The sequence below is a fragment of the Bufo bufo genome, chromosome 4 (genome assembly GCF_905171765.1).
Source record: "Bufo bufo chromosome 4, aBufBuf1.1, whole genome shotgun sequence".
Classification (NCBI taxonomy): domain Eukaryota; kingdom Metazoa; phylum Chordata; class Amphibia; order Anura; family Bufonidae; genus Bufo; species Bufo bufo.
In genome coordinates, this window is record NC_053392.1 from 407,598,428 (window position 1) to 407,619,440 (window position 21,013).

The 21,013-nt window shown below is 44.2% G+C and overlaps 1 protein-coding gene across 1 annotated transcript in view; it reads right to left on the reverse strand.

Annotated features, from left to right (window-relative positions):
* Positions 1-20,469, reverse strand: part of C4H6orf118 (chromosome 4 C6orf118 homolog) — a 223,839-nt gene extending 203,370 nt beyond the window's left edge. The window contains exon 1 of the mRNA XM_040429291.1: positions 20,344-20,469. Within this exon, the coding sequence (XP_040285225.1) occupies positions 20,344-20,345 (2 nt within the window). The 5' untranslated portion in view covers positions 20,346-20,469. The remainder of the gene's footprint in view (positions 1-20,343) is intronic.
* Between the last annotated feature and the right edge of the window lie 544 nt (positions 20,470-21,013).

Below are 21,013 nucleotides of genomic sequence, written 5' to 3' on the forward strand. Positions count from 1 at the left end.
TGGCAAAAATTGGTAATATCGCAAACCGATCGTCTGGCATTAGTACAAATGATCATATTACCGCTGGTTTTGTATCCGATCTGTGCTTCCCCTATCTGGATAGACTATGCTTTTTTTATAGATTGGAAGTCCTAATAAATGACCTAATTTGGGGGAGGAAGAGGGTCCGCATAAAGCAGAGGTATCTGTGGCTGGCTGAGCCAGATGGGGGACTATCACTCCCTTTCTTTCAAGGCTATTTTTTCTCTGCGCAGTTACAAAGATGTTGTAATGCTGGAGAGAATGCACTAGGGCAGTACTTAACTAGGGTATTAGGTAGGTCATTGGATAATATTTTTATGCACTTAGAAACCACACATTTTGGAACCTTGGACACTAGATGCCCAATCGCGAGAATGCTACAGGTTTGGGACACATTGAAAACGACCTTGCAGGTGACACGCTTTTTATTTTACCCCGTTGTGGGAAAATCGGAATTTAGGGGAATTTTTGAAAATAACCGATTACACTTATTGGAGTTGTAGGGGTATTACCAGAGTGGCTCCTTTGTTTGTTGTAGATCGTTTTAAAGTTTTAGGAGACTTTAACTTCACAAACACTTTCTTAGATCTATTTATGTACGCACGTTTAAAACATGCATACGACGGCACACTTAACAAAACATATATGATTACTGCACAACATTCATTTTTTGATTATTGTTTTTCTCATGCAGGGAAAAAGATTAAAATGGCACAGATTTACTAGAAAATGCGATATTCCCTGTCCACGGTGTTTCCTTTTAAAAGTATACCTAAATGGGAGCAGGAATTAGAAAATCTCCCCCCTCCCCTGGTCACAGATTTTTAAAAATATGAAAAAGGTAGTATCGGCAGCCAGCTATAGTTTGATCCAGTTTAAGATTCTTCACAGGTTATACTATACACTGCAAATGCAGGCTAAATTTGTTAATAACCGAGGACGTGATTTTTTTCTGTCGAAAGTGCGGCAGACGCAATGTTGGATATATCCATCTTTTATGAGAATGCAGTGTGATAAAGCGTTTTTGGGAGCAGGTATTTACAGCATTGCAGGGGGATCTTCCCCAATCCTCTGCACCAGATATGATCTCGGCAATTTTGGGCGTTTATATACCTGACAGTCCTAACCCTTCCGTACATCAATTAGCTTGGCTGAAGGGCTGTTTGATTGCAAAGGTGCTGATAGTCAAGAGATGGGGTTCCCCCATTTCCCCTGTACTTGAGGAGTGGAGACGGACCATGTCCCAAATAAAGCTCTAGGAGGAGGTTGAGAGGCGGAGTAGGTGAGGCATGCGTTATTATGCTGCTCTGCAGAAGTGAGGTGAATTGATTAGTTCAGCTTGAAGGGTGGAGTATACGGGGGGGGGGGGGGATACGGGGTCCGGGCTATCAGCGACAGCAGCTGAGGGAAAGAGGGGGAACAGTGGGGCTTAAAAGGTATTAGGCTTGAGTTTCCAGTGTTGGATTGAATGTTACTGGCTATGATAATGTTGAAATTATATTAACATCTTTGGCATATGTGTATAAGCTTTGTCTTTCTTTTTATATTTTTGGCTTATTTTTGTTCCTTCCACTCTGTTTAATAGCTTTTTTGTAACTATCATTGAAGAAAATTAAATTTAAATAATTTTTTTTTTTTTTTTTTTTAAATGAAAACTTTTGCTGTATGAGAAGCTGGCTGTGATTGGTCTAGACTTCTGCCCAGTAACAACAGATTAACACTATGCTTTCTGTTGTTTCTGCTGTGTCATTGAGTTTACCTTACATTACCAAATGAATCTTAAAGGCATATTATCTTTTTCTGCTTCTGTGAAATATAACAGTTATATGACATCCAAAACATGATATCACAGTAAACTCTGCTTTTGTCTTTAACACATAAACATAGGAACTGTATTAAGGCTATTGGCAGGTTTAGCTGTATACACATATAAGCTACACTAGCAACCTAGGACAGGTCTTAGCTGGCCAACTACACTCCGTACAGCATTAAAACAATGTTTGGAGGGAAGCGACTTTGGATCTTGGATCCAAAGCTCGCTTTGCTAATCCCTGAGACAACCCAGGAACTAAATAGGGAAACAGACAAGTTGGTGACAGACAGGTGAGGCAACAGTTGACTAAGGTCTCATGCACACGACCGTATATATTTTTCAATCCGCAAAACACAGATCCACAAAAAATACAGATGACTTCCGTGTGCATTCCATATTTTGCGGAACAGAACAGCTGGCAGCTAATAGAACAGTCTTATCCTTGTCCGTTATATGGACAATTATGGGACATGTTCTATTTTTTTGAGGAATGGACATGCAGACATACGGAAACAGAACCCACATGGAGTAACTTCCATAATTTTTTTTTGCACACCCATTGAAATGAATGGCTCCGCATACGGTCTGCAAAAAAAAACGGAACGGACACGGAAAGAAAATACGTTTGTGTGCATGAGCCTTAAGACAGATACAGATGGAGAGTTAACCCCGCAGACTCAGGCAGATATGAATACATACAGTTATACCGACTGGGGAGTTAACCCCACAGTGACCAGACAAAACTAGACAGATACTAGGGCCCATTTATCAAGCTTGTTTGTTTTTAGATGTAAAATTCGGCAGGTGTATATTCATTTCGTCTTTTGCCTAGTATTAATTGAAAGTTACACAGCAGTTCATGATTGCTATTAGACCTCTTTCACACAAACTTATATTTTTTTTTCTGTTTCCGTTCCGTTTTTGCGGTTTCCGTTTGTGGTCTGTATGCGGAACCATTCATTTCAATCGTTCCGCAAAAAAAAAAAGAATGTACTCCATGTGCATTCCGTTTCCATATTTCCATTACACTAAAAGCTAGAACTTGTCCTATTAATGTGCGCAAATATAACTTGAATATATATTTATACTTGTCGCCATCTTTTCCAGATTATTTAGAATTTTCCGCCAAATAGATGACAAAGGAAAATTGCTCCTCTTAGGTATATCAGAAGTCTCGTACCATAAATGTACCAATTGCGGGTGGAACCATATGCCGCAAAAAAACGGCGACTTATCAGTGGACTCCTGTCTACGGTTATTTATGGCAAACTCCGCTAAAGACAAAAATGAGGACCATTCTCCTGATTCTTCGAGACAAAACATTTCAAGGAAGTCTCCAGATTCTGATTAGTGCGTTCAGTCTGTCTGTTCAACTGATGGTGAAAGGCCGAACAGAAGGACAATTGTACCCCAGACAAGTACAAAACGCATTCCCGAATTTGGAAACAACTGAGTCCCCTATCAGACACCACATCAGAAGGCATACCATGTATTTCACAATGTTATCGACAAACACTGTGCAAGAGTTTTAGCATTAGGTAGACCTGGCAATACTATATAGTGTGCCATTTTACTAAAGCAATCAACAACCACCAGAATCAGTTTTTCTGAAGAATTCGGTAAATCTATGCTAAAATCCATGGATAAATGAGTCCAAGGCCGGGACGGGATGGGCAACGGAAGTAAAGATCCGGAAGGCCGAGTATGTGTCACCTTAGCACGTGCACAAGTACTACAGGCTGACAAATAGTCCTCAACACACTTACGCAACCCAGGCCATCAGAATCTACAAGAGATGAGATCGACAATTGATCTGCTCCTACGGTGTCCTGTGACATGTTACTCGAACACCTTGTGACGTAATTCAGAAGGAACAAACAACTTCCCCAAAGGGCAAGAATCCGGTGCATCTCCCTGGGACCCCAACACTTCTGCCTCAAGGTCGGGCTACTCCTTCAGACAATATCGGACCAGGATCTTCCGAATCATCCAAAGCCCCCCCCCCCCAGGAAAGCTACGCAACAAAGCATCAGCCTTGACGTTCTTAACCCCAGGGCGATAGGTGACAATGAAATTTAATCTGGTAAAAAACAACGACCATGTGGCCTGCCTTGGGTTCAGTCGCTTAGCCGACTACAGGTAAGCAAGATTTTTGTGATCAGTAAGCACAGTAATAGGATGAATTTCTCCTTCCAACCAATGACGCCATTCCTCAAAAGCCAACTTAATGGCCAGCAATTCTATATTACCCACGTCATAATTATTTTCTGCAGCTGAGAGCTTCTTAGAGAAGAATGCACATGGGAGCCATTTACTAGGTGAAGGACCCTGCGACAAGACTGCTCCTACCCCTACCTCGGATGCATCAACTTCCACAATGAATGGCTGTGACACATCCGGTTGCACCAGTATAGGAGCAGAAGCAAAACATTCCTTCACTGCTGAAAAGGCTTGTAAATGCCTCATCAGACCAGACAGACATCCAAACCTTCCTAGTCAGATTCGTTAAAAAGTTTAACTACAATCGAGTAGTTCAAAATGAATTTTACGGTAGTAGTTGTGAACCCCAAAAACAGCATAAGCGCTTTCAGAATTTCGGGTCGATCCTAGTCCAACACAGCATGGACCTTCACTGGATCCATACGAAAACCTAAAGAAGAGAGTAAGTAACCCAGAATTCTACTTCCTGAACTGCAATACACACTTTAGCATACAATTTATTCTCTCTTAGGATCAATAACACCTGTCTCACGTGATCATGATGAGTCTCCATGTCTGGAGAATAAATTAGGTCATCCAGATACACAACAAACCTACCCAACAGATGATGAAAGATATCATTAACAAAATGCTGGAAAACCGCAGGAGCATTAATTAACCCAAATGGCATGAGTAGATTCTCAAAATGACCCTCTGGGGTGTTAAACGCCGTCTTCCATTCATCCCCTTCCTTGATCCTGACCAGATTATATGCCCCCTTAAGTCCAACTTGGAGAACACCTTGGCACCAACAATCTGATTAAACAAGTCAGGAATCAAAGAAAGGGGATACGGATCACGGACCGTAATCCGATTGAGCTCACAGAAGTCCAGACATGGCCTAAGAGTTCCGTCTTTCTTCTTTACAAAGAAAAACCCTGCCGCCAGTGGGGATTTGGAAGGTCTAATATGTCCCTTAGCCAAAGTTTCGGCAATATACCCTCGCATGGCCCCTCTTTCGGGTTCAGAAAGGTTATATAAACTAGATTTGGGCAACTTCGCTCTGTTAATAAGATTGATAGGACAATCATATTCCGATGTGGGGTAAATCTGGCAACCACTTTTTAGAAAATACATCCAAAAATCTGAAATAAAAGTGGGTACAGCTTAAGCTCCATTCAGATGTCTGTAGTGCATTGCGGATCCGCAATACACCAGGCCGGCACCCCATAGAAATGCCTATTGGACATGCTCTAATTTTTCCAGATCTGCGGCCCGGAAGAACGGGGCCGCGCTGTGTGCTGTCCGCATCTCTTCCGGCCCCATAGAGAATGAATGGGTCTGCACCCATTCCGCATAATTGCGGAACGGATGCGGACTCATTCTACGGACGTCTGAATGGAGCCTTAGTGGTTAAGACAGAAAGAGATGTATTAAGACAGTTGTCTATGCAATAATCATTCCAATTGAGAATCTGTCTCGCTTGCCAGTCAATGGTAGGATTATGTTTGCATAACCAAGGTAAACCCAGGACCAACGGAACAGGCAGACCCTCCAGCACAAAACACGAAATGGATTCCTGATGGAAATCTCCTACTCTTAAACGGATGTCCTGCACCATCTGTAACAAACACTTCTGAGAAAGTGGTGCGGAGTCAATTGCAAACACCGAAATATTTTTTCTAATGCACTTGTGCCCCACTGTCAATAAACACCTCAATTCCCACAGTTTTGGACTCTGGTAGTACACTACGGGTACTACCAGTAAATTAGAAAAGTAAGTTCTCCGACTTCCCATCCACACCACCAAGAGTAAGATGGGGATTAAAAAATAATTAATTTTTTCACCTTGACGCTAAACGTAAGGGCACACATTAACAAAATGTCCCCTTCCATATCCGTAGCCCATCTAGGGTTGGACGATATCAGAAATATTCCCACGATAACGATATTAAGAAATTTATCGCGATATATTGTGATAAATGCCCATTTAGAAGAAAAAAAACACTTGGGGCCACAAGGAGACATTACACTGTATGGGGGCAACATTAAAAGACAGAAACATGCAATGCGACAATAAACTGTAATATAAAGTACAAAATTGCGTAATAATAACAAGTGCTACACTATAAGTGCGAGATACTTGGCAAATCGTTTTGTACTCAAATAATTTTGTACAAAACGATTTGCCAAGTATCTCGCACTTATAGTGTAGCACTTGTTATTATTACGCAATTTTGTACTTTATATTACAGTTTATTGTCGCATTGCATGTTTCTGTCTTTTAATGTTGTTCCCTGCCATAGCAATGTGCTACTGCGGTTTGGTAAGTGCTGACTGACCCCCTTTTTTGGCTTTTCTTTACTGTATGGGGGCAGACACAAGGAGACGTTACACTGTATGGGGGCAGCCACAAGGAGATGTTACACTGTATGGGGGCAGCCACAAGGAGACGTTACACTGTATGGGGGCAGCCACAAGGAGACCTTACACTGTATAGGGGCAGCCACAAGGAGACGTTATACTGTATGGGGGCAGCCACAAGGAGACATTATACTGTATGGGGGCAGCCAGGCAGCCACAAGAAAGACGTTCTACTGTATGGGGACAGCCAGGCAGCCACAAGGAGACATTATACTGTATGGGGACAGCCAGGAGGCCACAAGGAGTTAATTGTTATACTTTTATATGTCATTTTTCACCATTTCGGGTATCTGTAACTAGTTAATTGACTTCTAGTAACAACAAAAACATTACAGGGTTAATTCTGTACCAGAACGAGTGGTTTTAATCTTGTGTATCATCTCCTACTAGAGGGTGTATTGCAGGCTGTAAGCATAAGTGTTGGTGGCGCTCCTGTCCTGCGCTGCGCAGCCTCGCCTGTCATCTGATTCCGACGTCAGACGTCAGTGGGCGGAGACTGCATTATGGGAGCCTGCATGGAGGAGCCGGGGTAACCGCTGCTGGCAGCAATTGGTATGGATCATGCTGGGGCGGGCGGCCGCGGATTTTGAAGCGGTCAGCGCACATGACCGCTTCTATGAATGTCACAAAATACTGCGGGTAATTAGGAAACAGCAATATCGCCATATCCACCGGTTTTTTAATACCGCTGTATATCGTGATACCCGTATATCGCCCAACCCTAAGCCCATCTCCTAAATTCTGAGGCAATAGATCACTGCAGAACGCTCTCCCTGGCCATAAACCGCGTAACTTAGTCTCGGCTAGAGAGATCCGATCCGGATCATCGTAGATAAGACCTAGAGCTCTGAAAAATGTATCTACCAACCGGTGGACTGTGATCCGGTCAGTAGAGAAAAAGCCCAAGACTGAGCGTCCCCTTTAAGAAACGAAACGATCACACCAACTCTGACTCTCATCCCCTGATGAGAGCGTCCGTAACTTAAGTACAATTTACACGACTCTCTGAAACCAAATGAAATTATCGCTTCCCCAAAAAAAATCTGTCCGGAAGTGCAGACCTTAGGTTCAGGACTGGTAACTACTACTGGCACCAGCAGCCTGTGATCCTTGGATCTGCGTGCGGTGGACGGCTAGCTCCAAGACAGACCTAGCAATTGTCTAGCCAGTGCAGCGATAGAATCCATACTAACACAAACAAAAATGACGGTTTTCAGCGATTGATAATGTCACGTAGTGATGTCGGAGGAACACCACACTGACAACAGGAAGGAAGGGAAAAGGAACTAGGCCTCAAAGCTAGGGAAAGGGAAACGGACACCCCCTATGGGAAACCCTAATCGTAGCCCTGACTCCTATCCATATGAACGGACCTTGAGGGTAGGAATGTTCATACACTGGAACCCGAGACCCTGGAAAACCCCTGAATTTCCTGGAGTAGTGTATGGGCTTGAAAGAACAAGCGTCTCCTTGAGGCCTAAGTAACAAAAGACAAGAGGGGAAACCAACTACTATAAAGGGGAATAGTAACACTTAACTTCTGAAGTAAATGGATGAGCAGGAACTCAAAAGAGGACCTACACCAGCACTTTCAATACCAAACTGAACTAACAACCACATAGCATGATGGGTGAAGCCAGACTAAATAGGGGAGTTGGAATGACCACTAAGCTACACCTGAGATAAGATGGTGGTGGTCATTACCAGCAACCCATTGAAACCAGTGAAACCAAAGAGGCTGTCCGATCACATCACGTGCAGCCAGATCTTCTGGACACCTGTCACGTTAGAGACGTGACACTAGGGTTGAGTGGTAAACTGACCGTCAGCGATATACCGTAGTATTAAGAGACAGCAATATGGCGATATCGCTGTTTCCTAATAATCGCAGTATTTTGTGACGTCAGAAGTAGTCACATGTGCGTTGACAGCTTCTAAATCTGTGTCCGTCCGCCCCTGCATCCTGCATAACAGTACTCACAACCACATTACTGCACGCAGCAGCGGCCCCCGGCTCATCCTAGCTCCCCATATTCATGTCTCCACCCACCGACGTCGGAATCGGATAACAGCAGAGGCAAGCACAACAGCCAGGCGGGAAAAGTCTCTCCAACTCCCACACACAGAGTTTGGCCTGCGAGGAGTGAGAGAGAAGAGATCTTAAACATAGAATAGAACCGGCGTGGGTGTCATACATAAAGGTGCTATGTCTGTCTGTCTTCTGCGGCCCTGTGGCCTGGTCCTTCCTTCCGGCCTGCAAGCTGCAGTCTTCACACTGATCTATAATAGCAGGCATTAGGCAATAATGAGTCCTCCATACATGTGCAACATGACCTTATTATACTGAGGGGGGGTCAAAACTTGTTCATACAATATAATGTCTCCTTGTGGCTGCCCCCATACAGTATAACGTCACCTTGTGGCTGCCCCCATACAGTATAACGTCACCTTGTGGCTGCCCCCATACAGTATAACGTCACCTTGTGGCTGCCCCCATACAGTATAACGTCACCTTGTGGCTGCCCCCATACAGTATAACGTCACCTTGTGGCTGCCCCCATACAGTATAACGTCACCTTGTGGCTGCCCCCATACAGTATAACGTCTCCTTGTGGCTGCCCCCATACAGTATAACGTCTCCCTGTGGCTGCCCCCATACCCATAACATCTCCTTGTGGCTGCCCCATACAGTATAATGTCTCCTTGTGGCTGCCCCCATACAGTATAATGTCTCCTTGTGGCTGCCCCCATACAGTATAATGTCTCCCTGTGGCTGCCCCCATACAGTATAACGTCTCCTTGTGGCTGCCCCCATACAGTATAACGTCTCCTTGTGGCTGCCCCATACAGTATAACGTCACCTTGTGGCTGCCCCCATACAGTATAATGTCTCCTTGTGGCTGCCCCCATACAGTATAATGTCTCCCTGTGGCTGCCCCCATACCCATAACGTCTCCCTGTGGCTGCCCCCATACCCATAACATCTCCCTGTGGCTGCCCCCATACAGTATAATGTCTCCCTGTGGCTGCCCCCATACCCATAACGTCTCCCTGTGGCTGCCCCCATACCCATAACATCTCCCTGTGGCTGCCCCCATACAGTAACGTCTCCTTGTGGCTGCCCCCATACAGTATAACGTCTCCTTGTGGCTGCCCCCATACCGTATAACGTCTCCTTGTGGCTGCCCCCATACAGTATAATGTCTCCTTGTGGCTGCCCCCATACAGTATAACGTCTCCTTGTGGCTGCCCCCATACAGTATAATGTCTCCTTGTGGCTGCCCCATACAGTATAATGTCTCCTTGTGGCTGCCCCCATACAGTATAATGTCTCCTTGTGGCTGCCCCCATACAGTATAACGTCTCCTTGTGGCTGCCCCCATACAGTATAACGTCTCCTTGTGGCTGCCCCTATACAGTATAATGTCTCCCTGTGGCTGCCCCCATACAGTATAATGTCACCTTGTGTTTTTTCTTCTAAATGGGTATTTATCACGATATATATCGTTATCGCAATAAATTTCTTAATATCGTTATCGTCTGAATAATTGTGATATCGCCCAACCCTACGTGACACTACGTTAGGAAGTGGCTGGCCACAGAAAGGAGTGGAGCCTGGGTGCAACAAAAGCAACTGTGACACGGAGGGACCAAAGACTTAATCTGCTTGTTAAGAAAAATCAGGTAAACCACAGTTATGTGTCTATGCGGACAGTTGGATAGGGAGGTCACTGGTGACAGTCTTCCTTTAACAACATAGAGGAAGCTAAAACCCATGGCAAAAGTCTGCTATTGGGGCTGTTTTTTTGTACCGAGTTTAACATATACAAAAGAACCCCTATGGTGACAGATGCATCCGTTTGATGTGATGTGAACACAGCCTTATGTGCTGCTGCAGCAGTGGAGGGATTTCCCTTCTTCATGATATGATCCGGATGTCAGGATGATTCCGGAGGCTGTGTGGCATATGCAGGTACCTACTCCAGGTCAGGACAGCAGGGATCTGTGGTCCAGATTCAAACCCTGGTCTGCCAGTTGAGTATCCCTGCCAATGGGAGAAATTCAGTAATGTTTTGCTACGTGTCTGTTCACAGCGGAGGTTGCTGATTGGCCATAATGGACACGTGGGTAGATTTATGTGATCGGCTGCCTAGAAGTTTCCCCAGTAAAAATTGCAACTGCATTGAAAACCATGGCATATAACCTGAGGGTGGGTGTTCACACAGCCGTTTTTGTTGCCAAAAAAAAAAAAAAAAAAAAAAAAAACACAACAATAATACACCAAGCTAAATATGTGATTGTGATTTGAATCAATGCATTTCACCCACAAAAAAACACAATTGCCACAATACAAAACCACAACAGTCCGGTAACGAGTTTCTTTGCTATGTTTTAGTCACATTTCTTTTACTGCAACAAAAACATGTAAATCCAGCCTTGCAAAGCTGAATATTTTTACTTTAATTATTTATTTTTTTTGGGGGGAGGGGGGCGGAATATTTTTACTTTAATTATTTATTTTTTTGGGGGGGGGGGGGGCGGTGGAGCTCTAATTGTCCAATGCATTCTAGTCAAAAAGCAGCCACAATATTCTGTACAACCAGACGTAGCTTTTCAGTAAGACTTTGGGTACTTTCACACTAGTGTTTTTCTTTTCCGGTATTGAGATTCTATCCTAGGGGCTCAATACCAGAAAAAAACGGATCAGTTTTATCCTTATGCATTCTGAATGCAGAGCATTTCGTTCAGTATGCATCAAAATGCATCAGTTCAGTACCTCTTACGTTTTTTGGCTGGAGAAAATACCGGATCCGGCATTAATTTCCATTGAAATGTATTCGTGCCTTCTCCGGATTAAAATTGCCGCATTGACTGATCCGTTCTTCCGGTCCGCGCATGCACAGACCTTTAAATCTGTAAAAAAAAATATATATCGGATCCATTTTTCCGGATGACACCGGAGAGACGGATCCGGTATTTTAATGTATTTGTCAGACGGATCTGCATCCGGATCCGTCTGACAAATGCCATCCGTTTGCGTCCAGATTTCCGCAAGTGTGAAAGTACCCTTATGCCTCGTTCACACGTCAGTGATTTCTATCAGTGATTGTGAGCCAAAACCAGGACTGGAGCCTCCAAAGACATAGGCACCTTTCAGACGAGCAAGTCCCACACATTGAAGGCAACAGAAAATTGAAGGCAACTATTGAAGGCACTAGTGAAGGCAACAGAAAATTGCATTAGGCTTGTCAGTAAAAGCAAAAAAAGGAAAAGACCACTGTGGTACTCAGCAGAAGTGGCCAAAATCATTAAAAACCAAAAGATAGCATTTAGGAATTATAAAAAAAAAAAAAAACGAGGATGACAGGCTAATTTACAAGATTAGGCAGAGAGAGGCCAAACAAGTTATAAGAGCTTCTAAAGCACAGGCAGAAGAGAAATTAGCTCAGTCAGGGAAAAAAGGCGATAAGGCATTCTTCAGATACATAAATGAAAAAAGGAAACTAAAACAAGGAATTACCAAATTAAAAACAAAAGAAGGAAGGTATATGGAAGAAGATAAAGAACTAGCTGACTGCCTCAATGAATACTTCTGTTCAGTCTTTACAAAGGAAAATTAAGGAAATGGACCTCAGTTAGGAAAGAAGACTAATTCTTTTGATGCATGTGTCTTTACAGAGGAAAAGGTCCTAAGTCAGCTGTCTAAAATCAATACAAATAAGTCACAGGGGCCTGATGGGATACACCCAAAGCTATTAAAAGAGCTCAGCGGTGAACTAGCAAAACCATTAACAGATTTATTTAACCAATCACTGGCAACAGGAGTCGGCCCAGAAGATTGGAAATTAGCAAATGTTGTGCCCATTCACAAGAAAGGTAGTAGGGAGGAATCGGGCAACTATAGGCTAGTAAGCCTGACATCAATAGTGGGGAAATTAATGGAAACCATACTTAAGGAGAGGATTGTGGAACATCTAAAATCCCATGGATTGAAAGATGAAAAACAGCATGGGTTTACTTCAGGGAGATCATGTCAAACTAATCGTATAGATTTTTTTGATTGGGTGACTAAACAATAGATGGCGGAGGTGCAGTCGACATCGCTTATCTAGACTTCTGTAAGGCTTTCGATACTGTCCCACACAGAAGGCTTAATCAATAAATTGCAGTCTTTGGGCTTGGAGCGCCCATATTGTTGAATGGATAGGCAGTGGCTGAGGGACAGACAATAGAGGGTTGTAGTCAATGGAGTATATTCAGACCATGGTCTTGTTACCAGTGGGGTACCTCAGGGATCTGTTCTGGACCCATATTGTTTAAAATCTTTATCAGCGAAATTGCAGAAGGCCTCGATGGTAAGGTGTGTCTTTTGCTGATGACACAAAAGATTTGTAACAGGGTTGATGTTCCTGGAGGGATACACCAAATGGAAAAGGATTTAGGGAAAAACTAGAGGAATGGTCAAAAATCTGGCAACTAATAATTTAATGTGGATAAGTGCAAAATAAGTGCACCTGGGGCGTAAAAACCTAAGAGCAGAATATAAAATCAGTGATACAGTCCTAACCTCAGTATCTGAGGAAAGGGATTTAGGGGTCATTATTTCAGAAGACTTAAAAGGTAGGCAGACAATGTCATAGAGCAGCAGGAAATGCTAGCAGAATGCTTGGGTGTATAGGGAGAGGCATTACCAGTAGAAAGAAGGAGGTGCTCATGCCGCTCTACAGAGCACTAGTGAGACCTCATTGGAGTATTGTGCGCAGTACTGGAGACCATATCTCCAGAAGGATATTGATACTTTGGAGAGAGTTCAGAGAAGAGCTACTAAACTAGTACATGGATTGCAGGATAAAACTTACCAGGAAAGATTAAAAGGACCTTAACATGTATAGCTTGGAAGAAAGACGAGACAGAAGGGATATGATAGAAACTTTTAAATATATAAAGGTAATCAACAAGGTAAAAAGAGGAGAGAATATTTAAAAGAAGAAAAACTGCTACAAGAGGACATAGTTTTAAATTAGAGGGGCAAAGGTTTAAAAGTAATATCAGGAAGTATTACTTTACTGAGAGAGTAGTGGATGCATGGAATAGCCTTCCTGCAGAAGTGGTAGCTGCAAATACAGTGAAGGAGTTTAACCCCTTCACGACCGCAATCTGTATATATACGTGACAGCTGCACATACCCCGTGCAGCTACCAGTGTATAGACGTCATGGCAGCTCTTTAAATCCAAGCGCTGCAAAGCGCTTGGATTAAAGCTTCTGCCCCTGCCCTGCTGCTGTCACGGACAGCATACAGTCTAGTAATGCCAGCAAAGGGCCAATCAGAGTGGCCCCTTGCCGGCAATCGATCCGATTGGTTAGTCTGTGCAGACAAACCAATCGGATCGCGGCAGTGTTAAAATGCCGGTTTCAGGCTCTGATCTGCGCTCTGCAGATCAGAGCCTGAAAGCCGATAGTGTTCCTCATGCCCCCCGATCTGTGCCCCTCCAAGCCCTTAGTGCCCCTCTGTGCCCCGACGATCTGTGCCCCGACGATCTGTGCCCCTCTCCTGCGCTGATGGCATTGCGGTCCGCCCCCTGCATTAATTTTCTAGCCGCCCCTCCTGCCCCAGCCTTCCTCGATATTGTGGGCAGCCTCCCGAACCCCCCCCTTTCCAGTGCTGCCCTCCCCCGATCCCCCTGCATTACTGAGCCGCCGCCATCAGCAGAGAGTGTCAGCTCTATGCTGACACTCTCCTGTAACCCCTATAGATCCATGGGGTTAACAGAGGGAGGGAGCTCCCTCTCTCCACCATCGGGGCGGCAGCGCTGTGATTGCAGCACCCGATGGTTGCCCATGGCATACCGGACGCTTTGCAAAAGCGTCCGGTTGCCATGACAAAGGCGGTCCAGTGCTGCCACCTACAGGCAATCTGGAAGTACTATACTTTGGAATGCAAGAGCATTGCAAAGTATAGTACAACTATCAGCCCCACTGGATCTTCAAGATCCAAGAGGGAACTGATAAAAAAAAGTGAAAATAATAAAAGTAAAAATAAATAAATAAAAATGTATAATTAGAAAAAAGAAAATTGCCTTTTCCTATAAAAAAATGAAAAAATAAAACACACATATTAGGTGTCACCGCGTCCGTAACGACCATCTCTATAAATATATCACATGATAGACCCCGTCCGATAAACACCATAAAAATAAAATTAAAAAACAGTGCCCAAAAAGCTATTTTTGTCACCTTACATCACAAAAAGTGCAACAGCAAGCGATCAAAAAGGCTTATGACCCCCAAAATAGAACCAATCAAACCGTCACCTCATCCCGTAAAAAATGATACCCTATTTAAGACAATCGCCCAAAAAATAAAAAAGCTATGGCTCTCAGACTATAAAGACACTAAAACATCATTTTTTGGGTTTCAAAAATGCTATTATTGTGTAAAACTTAAATAAATAAGAAAAAGTATACATATTAGGTATTGCCACGTCCGTAACGATCTTCTCTATAAAAACTATCACATGGCCTAACTCCTCAGATGAACGCTGTAAAAAATAAATAAATGAAAATTGTTCCAAAACAGCCAATTTTTGGGTCACCTTGCCCCATAAAGTGTAATAATGAATGATCAAAAAAAATCCTATTTACCCAAAAATGGGTACAATAAAAACCTCAACACTTTCTGCAAAAAACGAGCCCCTGCACAAGACGATCGGCACAAAAAATAAAAAACATATGGCGTTCAGAAAACCAATCCAGCACAATCTACCTTCCAAAAACCGTATGGCATTCCTTTCCTTCTGCGGCCTGCCGTGTGCCCGTACAGAAGTTTACGACCACATGTGGGGGTGTTTCTGTAAACCGCGGAATCAGGGTAATTAAATAAAGAGTTTTGTTTGGCTGTTAACCATCGATGTGTTAAAGAAAAAAAAAATATAAAATGGAAAATCTGCCAAAAAAGTGAAATTTAGAGAATTTCATCTCCATTTTCCTTTAATTCTTGTGGAGACGCCTAAAGGGTTAATAAAGTTTTTAAAATCAGTTTTGAGTAACCTTGATGGGTGTGTAGTTTCTACAATGGGGTCATTTATGGGGGTTTCCACTATTAGGCCCCACAAAGTGACTTCAGACCTGAACTGGTCCTTAATAAGTGGGGTTTTGGAAATTTTCTTATAAAATTGTAAGAATGGCTTCTAAACTTCTAGCCTTCTACGTCCTAAAAAAATAAAATGACATTTCCAAAATGATGCCAACATAAAGTAGACATATGGGGAATGTTAAGTAATAAATATTTTATTAGGTATGACTTTCTGTTTTAGAAGCAGAGAAATTGAAATTTGGAAAATTGTGAATTTTTCCAAATTTTTGGTAAATTTGGGATTTTTTCATAAATAAAGGTGAAATATATTGACTCAAATATATGACTATCATGAAGTACAATGTGTCACGAGAAAACAATCTCAGAATGGCGTGGATAAGTAAAAGTGTTCCAAAGCTATTACCACATAAAGTGACGCATGTCAGATTTGTAAATTTTGACCTGGACACTGGGGCATCAATGACCCTTGGTCATGAAAGGGTTAAGCATGCATGGGATAGTCAGAAGGCCATCCTTTATATAAGATAGGGCCAGGGGCTATCCATAGTACTCAGTATATTGGGCAGACTAGATGGGCCAAATGGTTCTTATCTGCCGACACATTCTATGTTTCTATGTTTCTATGATTGGTTGCTATGGGCAACAAAGCCAGTTTTCCTCCGCACCAGTTTTGATAAATTTCCTCCAATGACTAACGACTAACATCCACTGTAATCCGAACCTCTCACGCTCCAAGACTTCTCCCGAGCTGCACCACTTCTCTGAAATGCCCTACCAGAAGCAATTAGGTTAATCCATAACTTCAATACAGTAGTTTTAGGTGCTTCCTAAAGACACCTCTTATCCTATCACATGCCATGATTAACTCTCCTCATTCTCCACCTCCCCCACTTCAGAATCATTCTTCTGAACCTGATCCATGTCAGATATCCAGCACACCCTTTGTATTCAGCCTTAGGGCTCATGCACACGACCATATGTATTTTGCAGTCCACAAAAAATGGATCCGCAAAAAATACGGATTACATCCGTGTGCATTCCGTATTTTGCGGAACGGAACAGCTGGCCCCTAATAGAACAGTACTATCCTTGTCCATAATGCGGACAATAATAGGACATATTCTATTCTTTTGTGGAACGGACATACACAAACGGAATGCACATGGAGTAACTTCCTTTTATTTGTGGATCCACTGAAATTAATGGTTACGTATATGGTCTGCAAAACGGAACGGACATGGACAGAAAATACATTTGTGTGCATGAGCCCTTAGGCCCCTTGCAGACGAGCAAGTGTCTCACTGCGGACTCGGAGTGTGAGTATAACAGCACCCGGCCAAAACTTCCAGCACTGCCCGGGTCACATAGCATTATATTAATTTATGATGCTATGTAACCCTTACAATTCTGGAATGTATTAGATGACACTGGCATAATGCTGTCACTGCTATCCAATACATTCCAGAACTGTAAGGCCTCTTTCACACGGGCGTCTCGTGTGAGGGCCGGATAGGATACGGGTGAGTTGCGGGAAAATGCAAAATTTTTCCGCGCGAGTGCAAAGCGTTTTAATGCGTTTTGCACGCGCGTGAGAAAAATCGGCATGTTTGGTACCCAGACCCGAACCCGGACTTCTTCACAGAAGTTCAGGTTTGGGATCGGTGTTGTGTAAATTTTAGTATTTTCCCTTATAACATGGTTATAAGGGAAAATAATAGCATTCTTAATACAGAATGCAAAGTAAATTAGGGATGGAGGGGTTAAAAAAAATTCAACTCACCTCATCCACTTGTTCGCGCAGCCCGGCTTGTCTTCTTTCTTCTTCTTTGAGGACCTGGGAGAAAAGGACCTTTGGTGACGTCACTGCGCTCATCACATGGCCCATCATCATGGTGATGGATCATGTGATGGACCATGTGATGAGCGCAGTGACGTCACCAAAGGTCCTTTTCTCCCAGGTCCTCAAAGAAGAAGAAAGAAGACAAGCCGGGCTGCGCGAACAAGTGGATGAGGTGAGTTGAATTTTTTTTTTAACCCCTCCATCCCTATTGTACTATGCATTCTGTATTAAGAATGCTATTATTTTCCCTTATAACCATTTTATAAGGGAAAATAATAAAGATCGGGTCCGCATCCCGAACGTCACCTAGCAACAATGCGTGAAAATTGCACCGCATGCGCACTTTCTTGCGGATGCTTGCGATTTTCACGCACCCCTATTCACTTCTATGGGGCCTGCGTTGTGTGAAAAACGCACAATATAGAGCATGCTGCGATTTTCACGCAACGCACAAGTGATGCGTGAAAATCACCGTTCATCTGCACAGCCCCATAGAAATGAATGGGTCCGGATTCAGTGCGGGTGCAATGCGTTCACCTCACGCATTGCACCCGCGCAGAAAACTCGCCCGTGTGAAAGGGGCCTAAGGGTTAAATCAATATAATGCTATGTAGGGATCGACCGATTATCGGTTTTACCGATATTATCGGCCGATATTGAGGATTTTGAACGTTATCGGTATCGGCATCTATTTTGCCGATATTCCGATAACGTATTGGGAACACAGAACGCGCTGCTCTCAGCGCGTTCTGTGTTCCCTCCGCAGCACAGGGGAGAAGGAAGCAGTGTCTCCTCCCCCTGTGATGCAGCTGCTGCCAATGGCAGGAGAGGAGACAAGAGGAGGGGAGGGGCTGTGGCCGCTGCGCCACCAATGAAAATGAGTCTTTCATTAATTCATATACAGGAGGTGGGAGCTGGGAGCTGGCTGCAGAATCACATAGCCGGCTCCCGACCTCTATGAACAGCAGCTGCGGTCCGCGGTAGTTAACCCCTTAGGTGCCGCGGATCGCAGCTACCGCTCATAGAGGTCGGGAGCCGGCTATGTGATTCTGCAGCCAGCTCCCGCCTCCTGTATGTGAAAGAGAGGTATCTTCATTGGTGGCGCAGTGCGCCCCCCCCCCCCTCAAGCCCCCTAGTATTAATCATTGGTGGCGCAGTGTGCCCCCCACCCCAATAGTAAAAACATTGGTGGCGCAGTGCGCCCCCCCCCCCCAAGCCCCCCAGTATTAATCATTAGTGGCGCAGTGCGCCCCCCACCCCCATAGTAAAAACATTGGTGGCGCAGTGTGCCCCCCCCCAGTATTAATCATTGGTGGCAGTGGCCACAGGATCCCCTCTCTCCTGCTCCTCCGATCGGAGCCCCAGCTGTGTAAGCCTGGGGCTCCGATCGGTTACCATGGCAGCCAGGACGCTATTGAAGCCCTGGCTGCCATAGTCAGCTCCATGCTGCTGTGTGCACAAAGCACAGAGCAGCAGGGACAGTGCGAGCTCCTATTCACCCTGATAGAGATCTATCAGGGTGAATAGGACAAGGGTTCTAGTCCCTAAGGGGGCTAAAAGTTAGTAAAACAAAACAAAAACACAAAAATATTAAGTATAAATGAAAAAGATTTACAAAAAAAATAAAATAATAATACACATTAACAATAAACATAAATTTTCAGCAGATTTGTGTAGGAAAAAATTTTTTTCCTCAAAAATAAAAATACCCAGAATATCGGTATAAATTATCGGCTATCGGCCTGAAAGTTGACAAATTATCGGTATCGGCCCTAAAAAATCAATATTGGTCGATCCCTAATGCTATGTGACCCGAGAAGTGCCGGAAGTTCAGGCCGGGTGCTCTCTCTGCGAGTCTGCAGCGAGACACTTGCTCATCTGAAAGGGGCCTTAGGGCTGTGTTACATTAAAAGATTTTGCAGGCGATTGTCAGGTAAGAAGCGTTCCTTCCCGGCAATCGCCTGCTCATTAGTGGAGAATACTACTGCTATTACATGCAATGATCTCCTCCAGAATATGGGGAGGAGTGATTGCTAATGCCATCGCTCGTCCCCATACTGACTAGTTGTTTGCTGACAGCAGATTGTGATTAGACGGCACGATGTTAGACCTCATGCACACGACCGTGGTTTCACTTCAATGGGCGGCAAAAGATGCGGACAGAACTCCGTGTGCTGTCCGCATACGCTGCTCCATTCTGTGGTCCGGAAACAAGAATAGGCAGTTATATCAATGGCTGTCCGTGACGTTCCCCAAATTGCAGAACGCACACAGACGCCATCCGTGTTTTGCAGATCCGCAATTTTCGGACCACAAAACACACAACAGTCGTGTGCATAAGGCTTTAGGCCGACAAACTAGGATTTTTAAACCTGCTTAAAGCCTGGATTGCCCAATGAACGAGCATTTCCTCATTCATCGGGTAATTGGTGGCAGTACTACACTGCCAGATCATTGTTAACGCGATTATCTGGCCGATCATCAGCCAGTTTAATACAGCCTTTAGATCTGCCCCTATAGTGTTTTAAGATGGCCGACCATTGCACAAATCAAGCACTTGTTACCTTTTGTCTCACCTCTATCTCCCCATAGATTGTAAGCTCTTGCGAGCAGGGCCCTCATTCCTTGTGTTTTAATTATTGACCTGTTTGCTGCTATGTTATGTTTCACTTGAAACCCCTAAGTGTAAAGCGCTATATAAATAATAAAAATTATTAAAATTTCCAGCTTGCTAAAGCAACCTTGTGATTATATTAATGTATGTTCACATTGCATTTTCTCATGTGTATTTCCGCACGTATTATGCCATGAGAAAGGGGCTGTAAGTGCACCAATAACACAGGGTGCTGGCAGCAGGAAGTGCCTCTGTCTGCATTTAGGAAGCCCTCATAGAACAAACTCCCCCAGTGGTTGAAGCAGATCAGCTGCCATATAATCTACTAAGGTTCTTACATTAGCCTGGCAGTGCCCGATCCTGCAGTGCCCGCACCGTACGTCTCCCCTGGAAGAAATCACTGACAACCAGGACGCAGCCTCCCCTGCTGGCAGCTAGTTGACTGCGCGGTAGTCATGGTGATGAAGTAACCAGAAGCGGGCGCCCTCTTCCTTCCGGTTGTGCAGTCCATGCTGTGCGCCGCTGATCACGGACCAGTACATTATACTGTCCTGCTGGAGCCAGCTACTGGAAGCGCTGGGAGTATACTCTGAATAGTATGAAGCTTATTACGTCTGTAACATGGGCTTTTACCAGCAGGGGGAGCAACCTTCTCACAGTTACAGTATCAGCCAGGTGTCAATGAGAGTCATTTGTCTTAAAGCTGCAGTACACAGAGGAAGGGGCATTCTACCTTCTGTCTGTCCACTGCTTTGTGACTGGCAGCTGCACTTAACAGCTGAGTGTCAGGGGTGCCAGCAATTGGACTCTCACCAATCTGATATTAAAGGGGTATTCCCATCTTAGACAATGGGGGCATATCGCTATAATGTGCCCCCACGGCTGGGACCCGCACCTATATCGAGAACAGAGCGGCAGCGCTGTGGCTGGAGGACCCCAGATTTCGCAGTGTCCATCCACCACCAAGCGCTAATCCCTGCCTCTCCCATAGAAGTGAATAGGAGCATG